Source organism: Psittacula echo (genome assembly GCF_963264785.1).
Source record: "Psittacula echo genome assembly, chromosome: 1".
Classification (NCBI taxonomy): domain Eukaryota; kingdom Metazoa; phylum Chordata; class Aves; order Psittaciformes; family Psittacidae; genus Psittacula; species Psittacula echo.
The window spans coordinates 86,770,321-86,780,422 of record NC_137735.1 but is presented as its reverse complement, the minus strand read 5'-3'; the positions used below and the strand labels follow the sequence as shown (position 1 = coordinate 86,780,422).

General features: G+C 45.4%; 1 protein-coding gene across 2 annotated transcripts in view; it reads left to right on the top strand.

The window, feature by feature from the left end:
- The first annotated feature begins 2,801 nt into the window (after positions 1 to 2,801).
- Positions 2,802 to 10,102, top strand: part of EP300 (EP300 lysine acetyltransferase) — a 62,362-nt gene continuing 55,061 nt past the window's right edge. For both annotated transcript variants that reach the window (XM_080611031.1, XM_080611030.1), the window contains exon 1: positions 2,802 to 4,794. In XM_080611031.1, the coding sequence (XP_080467157.1) occupies positions 4,701 to 4,794 (94 nt within the window). In that variant the 5' untranslated portion in view covers positions 2,802 to 4,700. The remainder of the gene's footprint in view (positions 4,795 to 10,102) is intronic.

The following is a 10,102-nucleotide window of genomic DNA, read 5'->3' as shown; positions in this document are numbered from 1 at the left end:
ACAGTTGGTTATGTGTATGTACTAAGGTTCACTTAAGAAAACACCAGTGTTTTTAGAAAAATTAACAGATGCTGAAGAGGTTTTCTTTTTTGTTGTTTATATATATACATGATTTATCTTAATGTTATTTTTCTGGGTTTTCCTTTTTCATCCTCCTTCTTTTGTTTTAGATGACCTTCATTTTTAGGAAAAAAATACAAGTAGCATTCTTTCCTATTTATTTTCCATATACTCCAGCTTGCATTTAAGTCTATAATATGGAAGGATAACCGAATATGACTTTCTAATATGTAAAAAACTAAGATATTCTACTAGTTATGATGCTTGTAAGGCGGAGGTATGGTCTTACTAATATATTAGTTAATTGCTTCTATAATTCATATTCAGAAGACATATGTTGATTTGGTAGCATTTAGCAAAGAGTATGTTTCCCACAGCTAAGATATGCTTTCCTGAACTTGTTTGAAGGGCAGACAGACAGGTACCCAGAGCAGAGGGGAAGCTGCAACAAGGAAAAAGGACATTATTTGTCTATCAGAATTTTCTGGAACTTAACAAAACTAACTGGTCCATACAATACTCTATGGAGTAGCAAACAACTAAGCAGTTATTTAATTTTTATCTCTCAGGCTGTGCTCCAGCAAGCACACATGTGCTTAGTTTTACTATGGTGAGTAGTACAGTGTGATTTCAGTGGAACTATGTGCTATATAAAACTAAGCACACATGTAACTATTGGTAGGATTAAGTCTCTAGATAGGAACCAGTGTCACTAAACTCTTATTTGAAACATCTGCTTTGCTCCAAACTTGTTTTTTAGTAAGGGCCTGACATTTAGGTGTTTATGTGCACCTTGGTGTCTTTACAAAGCTGGCACTAACTCCTTATTGAATGGTGGATTAAGGGCCTCTAGAAAGTCTGAAAACCTTATATAGACTTAGTTCAGTCAACTTTTAATTCTAAGGAGACTTAAAAATAAAGTTAGTCTCAGCTGTGTTTAAAAAAAGTGCTTCACAAGCAAGGGGAAGTCAATCTGACAAAATAAATAAATTGAGGTAATATAAGACTTATATAACTGGAATATTTGGTAGGGTTTAAGTAGCAATGAGAGGCAAAAAACCTGTGAGAACCGTAACATTGTTTCTAAGGTGACACTGCTGGTTTTGATGCTGCTAGCCCTGACAGCCTTAATTCCGAGACTTTGTGCTCTCCAGACTATTTTCCTATTGCTTATTTGTTCTTTCAAGGCTCCCTCCTCCCCTCTTCTAAAACATACAGACTTGCACACTGCCTATGGCTCCATGAGTTCTCTAGCAGGCTAATGCATGTACAATCTTTAAGCACTTCTGGAGCTGTTTGAATGTAACCCTATTTGTGTTTTCCTTTTTGCGCTGGGGGACACAAGAATCTTGCTTGAAATAAAGCCCAAACAACGGAAGCTGAAAGGTGGGAGTGTATGTGAAGGAGCGGGTGGATCGCTGTTTACAGGGCTGTCAATCTCTGCTCATACCTTCTCTCAATGTGTATTTATCCTGCTGTTTAGGCTAGACTCTTCCCAACTACCTGCTTTAGTTCTTACACACAAGATTGTGTAGAGCTCAGCCCTGAGGGTGGGCAAATATCCTGCTGCTTTTTCCATTAGATGCATACACAAGCCTGTGTCTCCTTTCCACTCCTATTCTGTAATGGTGTCTGGCCTGAAAGAGCCCAAACACATCAAAGGGAAAAGCTGTGATGAGGTATTTCCTCACTGACCAGTCCTTAAAGATTTGAAGAAAACTCTCGGTGGGTCAGTAATCCTCACTAAGCTCTGAAAAGGCTCAAAGGCTGTGAAGACTTTTTGAAGGACCATGCAAATATTACCTGTCCCTACCTGCAGCCTAAGGGTCAGCCTATGCCCAGCCTCAGGAGCGCCGGCCCGGTTTCAGGACGTTGCTATACCATATAATACCTCCTGCCTCCTTCCCCAGCAGGGTATGGCATCAAGTGTGGGGTTTGTGGGTTGATGGCATAAACTGGAGGTGGTGTTGGTGTGGCTTTTATTTATCTTTTGTAACGCAGATGGAAACCCGCGGCAGCTCTCCCATACCCGAGTGAAGCAGCACGCAGGGTGTCTGGGTTTCGTGCATTCACTGCCCGCCGGCCGCTGCGGGTCCGTGTGGCCGCCGTTTGGTTGCCGGAGGACGAGGACGCTGAGCCCCATCTCCGCTTCACCCAGGCCGAGGTTGGAAAAGGTGGGGGGGGGCGGAAGCAGACCGCGCTGCCCCGCGGCCTGCCAGACCTGCCATGTCTGTGGCGCAGCAAGGCCCGCCACCGGCGGGAGGAGCGCCCCGCCCCACAGCACCACGGGGAACCGACCGGGCGTCCGCACCCTTCAGGGAGGGAGGGCCGCGGAAGCCCGCTCCGTCCGCCGGACCCCCAGGCAGTGGGTACCGGGCGGTGAGGCGGCCGCGCCCCCCCCCTCCCCCCCCGTCCGGCACTTTTCGGCCGACAGAAAAAGGCGGAGGAAGAAGGAGGAAGACGGCGCCTCCTTTTTATTACTTAAACCCCCTGGTCGCCTTAAGGGGCGGGGCCAGGGGAGTTTGCGGAAGAGCCCGGCCACACGCGGGGCGCTGATTGGACGGCCGCAGTCTCGTGACGGCGGCTGGGCGGTTCCACTACCCTACCCCCCCCGCCCCTTCGCCGCCCGCCCAGCGGCACGCCAGCCCCCCGCGTTCCATTGTGTGCGCCAGCCCCGCCGGGCCCCGCCCCCAGGCCTGGCCCCGCCCCCTTTTCCTCTTGGCTCATTTCCGGCCGCCGCCGCCGCCGTTTGCTTCCCTCCGAGGACTCGGGAGAGTGAAGAAACAACAGCCGCCATTTTGTTTGTGTGTGAGCGACTGAGGGAGGGAGCGAGACCGAGAGGCCGAGCCGGACGGGGCGAGCCAGGGGGAGGGCAGCGCAGAGAGACCCAGGGGCCCGGACAGGGGACGGGGAGAGAAGCGAGGAGCCGAGACGCCCGCCCGCCCCCCACCCTGCCCGTCCCCGCTCTCTTCTCTCTTTTTGCTTTCCTCTCTTCTCCTTTTCCCCGACTTCTTTCTCTTCCCCAGCTCCCGCTTCTGCCCGCTCCGCCACGCACGTCACAGCAGCGGCCGCAGCCGGGCCGCCGCCGAGCGCCAGGCAGGGGCAGTAGGGAGCCTGCGCTCGGCCCCCGCGCTGCCTGCGCTGTCCCGCCCCACCCCATCCCCCCTCCGCCGGGCAGCGCCGGGGACCCCCCTCCCCCTCCCGGCCATTTAATTTAACCCACCCCGGGGCCAGTCCCCCGCCCTCCCCCGGCGTGGTTTTTATTCTATTTTATTATTTGAATTTTAGCTTTTTTCCCCCCTCCCCGTCCTCGGAGGGGTCGCTGACCGGCCTCCTTGCCTCCTCGACTACCAACCTCTTCGCTTCGTCCCCACCCTCGCATAAGCGAAGAGGGAGTCCCCGCCGCGCCCGGATTTTTTCTCCCTGGCTTTCCGCGCCCCGCATAGCCTGTGGTCCGCGAGGAGCGGAGACCAGGCAGCCCCCTCTCTGCCCGGCGCCAGAGCTCCCAACCGTACTCGGCCGTCCGGGAAGAGGGAAGGTAGGCTGAGGGGGGGAGGGGCCGGCTTCTTCCTCCTCCTCCTCCTTCTGCTGCTGCTGTGGGATCGGCCCCTCTGCCTGCACCGGAGTGGGGGGGGCAGCCTGCTACTGAAGCGAGAGAAAGAGGAAGGGGAAAGCAGAGAAGAAGGGGTGGGGGGAACAGAGAGGGTGTTGAAACCCGCCCCCCACCTTCCCATTCCGCGATCGGTGCTGCCTCCATCAGGACAACAACCCCTCCTCCTTCCCTGCACAACAAGATGTGAAGCGGAGACTCCTGGGACTTATCCTCACCCTCCTCATCCTTACAGCTCCCCTTTCTGCAGCCATTAGCGACGGGCGAGGAAGAAGCGAGTGGAGCTGGGGACCCCGCGCACGCCTTGCCTCTGTCACCGCCACCACCCCCCCAGCCCTGTCGCTGGCGGTGGGTTTTTTTTTGCAGGGTGGTGTTGGAGGGGGAAGGAGCTGCTGCTAGAGGACGGTGATCTTTTTTTCTTTTTTCCTCCTCCTCTCCCCTCCTTCGCCCGCCTCCTTGTGGCGATGAGGAGGAGGAGGACGGCGCCGAGGAGGAAGAGGCTGATGGCGGCGGTGAGGAGGCAGCAGGAGGAGGAGACCCCCCGAAGGATGAAGAAGATGATGGTGGCGGCGGCGAGGAAGCACCAGCAGCACAACAGCCGGGATTAATTTTGCAAAAGAAAAAAAAAATCCAACAAAAATCAAACAACAAAACCAAAACCCCAACAGCGCTTTTTTTTCTTTTTTATTTTTTAATTTTTTTTTTTTTTTTGGTGGGGGCTTTACCGGCTTTCCCCATCTTCGCTCAGCCCTTTTGCCTGGGGGAAGAGGACTCTTCCTCTCCCCCACCCCGCGCCAGCTCCCACCTTCTCCCCGCTTCTCCGCTGCCGCCCTCCCGGAGCCCGAGGGGCAGAAAAAGGGGAACTTGGCCCCCTCCGCCAGATCCTCCTCGCTCGCTCTCGGCGTTATTGTTGTTCTTCAGCTGCCTCGGGGCCGGAGAAGAAGGAGAAGGTTTTGGGGTTCACTCCTCCCCCAGCCCCCCGCACCTCCCGTCTCTCTGCTCTGAGTGATTGTCTAAAAAAGAATTAAAAATGGCCGAGAATGTGGTGGAGCCGGGCCCGCCTTCAGCCAAGCGGCCTAAACTCTCCTCACCGGCGCTCTCCGTGTCCGCCAGCGACGGCACAGGTCAGTCTCGGGGGCCCTGGCTCTCCCCACCTTTCGGTGCCGCAATTACTGCCCTTTTCTCCCCTCTTCTGCCTAAATCTCCTCCTCCCTCTCGCCGCTCTTCACTCGTGCCTGCCTTCGTCCTTTACGTCTGTCTGTTTCTCTCGGTTTTGCTCCATTTGAACGTATTGGCGTTTAATGGCATCGGGAGAGTGCTCGGATGTTTCTGCCCTTCTATTTTTTCGGAAGTGATTGAAAGCAAAGCTGTTCAGTTTATTGTGCTTTTGATCAACTGCAGATAAGATGTAACAGTTTGTCATTTTCGTGTCTTTCACAGTAGTAGTTATTACTGAGCTCCTTGCAAACCATATATCTTTAGTGCCTGTCGCAGAAAGTGCTGAGGATGATGCTTTTGTACACTTTATTGCTAAATTGCGTATATATATTTGTACACATGTATGTGTCTTCTTTCTTATTTTGCATATACAAGAGGTTTTTTTACAGCTCGTTCAGAAATGAGATTTACTTCTCTGCTATTTTCCATTTTTAATTCTTACATGCAGTCTTCTTATTTGCTTCACTTTTTACAGTTCTCCTTATTTTTCCTTGCAGAAGAATATCTTAAAACTGCTTTCCTGATTCTAAGAGACCATCGACTTTAAGAAAAAACAGCTAAAACCAAAATCCATATCCCAAGCTTGGGGTGTAAGGTTTATTGAGGCTCTTATCAGGCTCTTATAATCTTAGAATTAATGTGTTATTTCATCTTATTTGCATTAAGAATCAATATAGAGTGTAGCTCATCTTGCATCTCACATTTCTTTGCTGTGAGGCTAAAATGTCTGAAATTCCCCTGTAGACTTAAGAGCTGCAAAGATCCTCTCCAGTCCTGCAAAGGTCCTCGATGATGCTGTGCAGGCAAGCTAGATGTTGCGAATCTTAGGTGTCCCAATCCCTAGCCAATGTAAACTGGTTGTACTGGGAGAGGGAGGGAGTAACAAAGGGCTGCTCAGCTTTTTAATGCTTTTTGAGAAGCAGATGAGTATTTGGTGTCATTTTGTGATGAGAATACTTGGTTACCTGTCCCACAGGAGTTTTCTTTGAACTCACTTTAGATCTTCTTATCCTGTGGCACATGGAGGAGGCTTCCTCTTGCCAGAGTCTGAGTTGTGGTATTTCTGAAGCCACCGATGGTCTTGCCTGATGCTGTTAACTGCTGGCAAGAAAAAGAATTGTTTCTTGTTTTATTTGTTTTTAATGCTTCTCATTTGGCAGTGAACAGAAGGCTTTAGTAGCCATTTTTGGTTGAGCAGTGTATGTGATTCTACTTGGAATCATCAGGCAAATTTTGATTATTGCCTTCTCTGGTCTGGGTGAGTGATGTATTAGTTTTGAAAAAGTTTGTGTGAAACTTTTAATGCATGTTAGGTACAGGCAATATTATGCTGTAGCTGGAGGACATGACTGTTCCTCATATCAACAGGTCTCTAGTAAGAGAGTAGAAGAGTGTTGGAGATGCTGGTCTTTAGAGCTAGTTATTGGGAGTTTTGTGCTAGACTTGGAAACCAGTACTTAACTGAGTCGTAACCAGCTTTAATTTGTCTTTATAATGGTTAGCTTGCTCTGTTTAGAGAGATGAACTAAAAATACATGCTGTGAGAGAAGTCCTGATTTAAAGATGTATTTTAATTCAGATGAACTCACATATCTAAGTTCGGACATTTGTGATCAGATAAGGTTTGGATAATCTGTGTCAGTTTAACAGGTGCAGATTTTTGCAGAGTACTTAGTTTATTTTAATAGTTAGCTTACTGGACAGCTTAATGAACTTTTTGCAGTCATGCTGAAACATTGGGGGTTGTGGGACAGCTTCAGTAGTGCACAAATGGGGTAATTTGTCTGAAAGTGATGGAGATAGTCCTCACCAGATAGCTATGCAGAGGTTTATAGTGGTGCAAAGACTTAGATATATGCTACATAAAAACTGTTAAAGGAGTCTTACTCTTCTGAGTCGGATTTTTGTTGTTGTTGTTGACACCTGGATTTGTGACAGTTCCACTTTGTGTTTTTCGAACATGATATCATACTTGTTCTCTATTTAGATGAAATCAAACCTCTTAACCAGTATGCGTGATTTGAGGGTGTTTTTTCATTTGCTGCTTGGTAGGTTATATTTTTTTTTTTTTTGTCCCACTTTTGCTGTTGTGAGAAACTTCTTTAAGTTTACGTTTTTAACCTATCTGCTCCTTAAGTTTGCTTTGAAATAGTGCAGGCAGCTTTCAATAAGTAAATTCCACTTATAGAATCTGTTGTATTGTCCTCACTCCTTAGTTATTTATAGAAAATAAATAACATGGTGCTTATGTACTTACTCAAGCACTGTTTTTCAAACTGTTGTTCACAGCATTGTTAGAAAGAGGGAAGAAGAAAGGTAACAAACTTGCAGTGTTTATGAAACTTTTCACAGCATACATACACAGTGGCTTTCTCAGTGTTTCTTTTACTGTTAACTTTTTGACTTACTTCTTAATCTGAAATACTGTTTTAGCTTGTCAGATACCTAAAAACAATGACTGACTGTAGTTACTTATACCCAAACTTGAAGATGTTGTCTATTTATATTGAAAACTAAGGTGAATCCCTAATTCATGTGTGTTTTCACAGTGGACCTGGATGATACTGCGCTTGGAATGTACTAAACTCAATAAAGCTGCATTTCCCACTGTTGCAGTGCTGCATCTCCTTCTGTCTTGAAAGTCTTAAATGATTTGTGTGTTCCGTGCTCAGAATTTGCTTTGCCATAGAACATGCTGTGTTAATGTAGGTTTCAGTTGGTTTATTGGTGCTAATTCCTTCTTGAGGACGTAAGAATAACATAGACTTACATGGAAACTGAAATGTTCGTAGCCCATTTTCTAATAAACATTTTGAAGTAATTTAGGAAGTCTTGGTGTTGTCAGTGTTGTGTAGTATATTAGAATTTTTGAATGGTCTCATTTTCCTTTTTAATACTGTGTACTTCTGGAATAGCTTCAGAACAGGACTGTGTGTGTGAGTTCCCTTAAACTGCCAGCGGTTTTTCTACAACTTTTTCTTTTTTCCTATTTACATATTTGTTTCATTTGGGTGATAAAAAGAGTGATAATTATATATACATCTTATCCAGGAGTTTACTCTTCTGAGGTCAAATACAGCCCTACATTGGGATGTGTACCTTTTGTTGGTGCAGTACTGGTAGTATGGGACATGAGTTTGTTACACTGGGTGCACAGCTCTTCTGTACTAGCATGGTTACAGTGTCAGAAGCGGTTTGCCACTATGGCTCAGTTTCTTACCTTTCCTCTACTGCTAGAAACACTGTTTCGATATGTTGAAACTACTCTTTAACAAGACTTCCTTAAACATTGTATTAGCAAACTGCTGTGTGCTGCTCTGTCCCGTCTCCCCCGTACCAGAGTAATTTGAGTGCATCCTGAAGAGTTATGTTGTTGAGTAAATGGGTGAAAGTCTTTCGTAAAGAAACATTTTTGACTGGATGCCTTAAACCAGTGATTTTTATTTTTTTTTTTTATTTGACCTTTTTATTTGTGAGCCCCTCAATTTTTCCTGCAGTAATGCAGGTGTGCTGAAATTGCCACATACAGATTTCTGTGTGGTTTAATCATGTTTTATAGCCACCTTCCCGTTTTTAGAAATAACCTGATTTCTGTGAACTAGGAAAGATTTTATGACTCTTGGTTCAGAACTGCTGTGTTTTGTGAGGAAATAAAAATGGAGTATACTCTCTGCTGCAGCGTGGTTATATGGTGTCATATTTTTGGGCTGCTAGATCTGAAAACAGGATTTTAAGCGCTTAGTGTTTCTGGCTTGCTATAACATTGTAAGTCAGTTTTCTACAGTTAATTGGCATGTGTTTTGCATCAGAGATCAGTGTATGTATTTTTGTGATACGTGACTTATTCAGTTCGCTATATCCAAAAGTCACATTTTTCTGAGTAACAGCGCATCTTCAATCTCCCTTTCAGATTTCAGTCTTTCCTTTTATGAAGTTTGTATGTTCCTTTTTTCCTCAGGAACTGCTTCTGACCTTCAAAACTTTACTCACATCAAGGGTCTAAGACTTGTGACAAAATTTCTCACCAATTTAACTGATACTCTTCTTTCATTTGTTCCAAATGTATCTGAATGGTTTTTTTTGCTCAAAATGAATCGTATTGACCATGTCTCACTGCCTTTTCCAGAGGCACGTGCATGGTTTTTAATTCTGTTTTCAGGCAGCTATGTTTTTTCCCTAGTGTTTGTATATATGATTTTTAAAAATAAATACTTTTCACAAATCTGTTTTCTGGCTAATGTTTAAGACCAAGTGATTAGCTACATTTAGCTAATACTTAGTCATCAGTTACATAGTTTTATCCTGTTGTTGAGCACCACTTTTTTTTTCTTCCCCCCCCCCCCCCCCCCAGCTATTAACTGTTGTGAGATAAGAGATGCCTTAAAATACGATTTGATAGGTGGCATACACTGTAAATTGATTACTGCAGTAATACATGCTTGTGTGGCAAAAATGGGCATCATTACTTTGTAGCTAAGTAGGTTCTTGAAGTAACTGCATTAGGAATAAATTTAAGAGAAATTTAAGTCTGCAAGACTTTCTTTAGAAAGAAAGCTGATGAGTCATATGGTGCTTAGTAACTTTTTAAAGAAAATCTTGCAGACTTTTGAACATTGTAGATCTCTGAACTGCTGCATCTGCTGGTTTTGCCCCCTTTACCAGGTGGATTTTGTGCATGTCTGACTCAGGTATGTACTTTTTCTGAACAGTGTTAGAAAGATACCTATTTAAAAAAATCTACTATGATGCGAGGACTGTACATATTGTGATCTAAAACTGAATCTTGAGCACTTACCAATAAAAAGGCCTCGAGACCAAAAAGCCATTTTGCTATTTAAAAATACACAGTCACAAGTTTGATATTGCAGGGAAAACCTTTGTTACTGAACTTGAGAATTTAAATCCTAGATTAAAGAAAAAAACCCAGACAAGTAACTTTTGCATCTTGTCAGTCCCCCTAGAGCAGGGTTTGGTTTTAGTCTAGAGGGTCCCTAGTTCAGGTTATTGGTCAGTTGGGTGTTTGCAGAAAGCCAGAGTTTATCTGGGAAGGGTCTAGTGGGACTCCTAGGTTTAGTGTATGTTTTTTGGGCATTTGGGTTTCAGAAGCTACTAAGGACGAACACTGAACTTCTACTGTAGGAATTCTGGTTTATTGAACCTTTACAACTTGGAGTAAACATTTTTACTATTAGATTTTAATTTTGTATGCTTTAG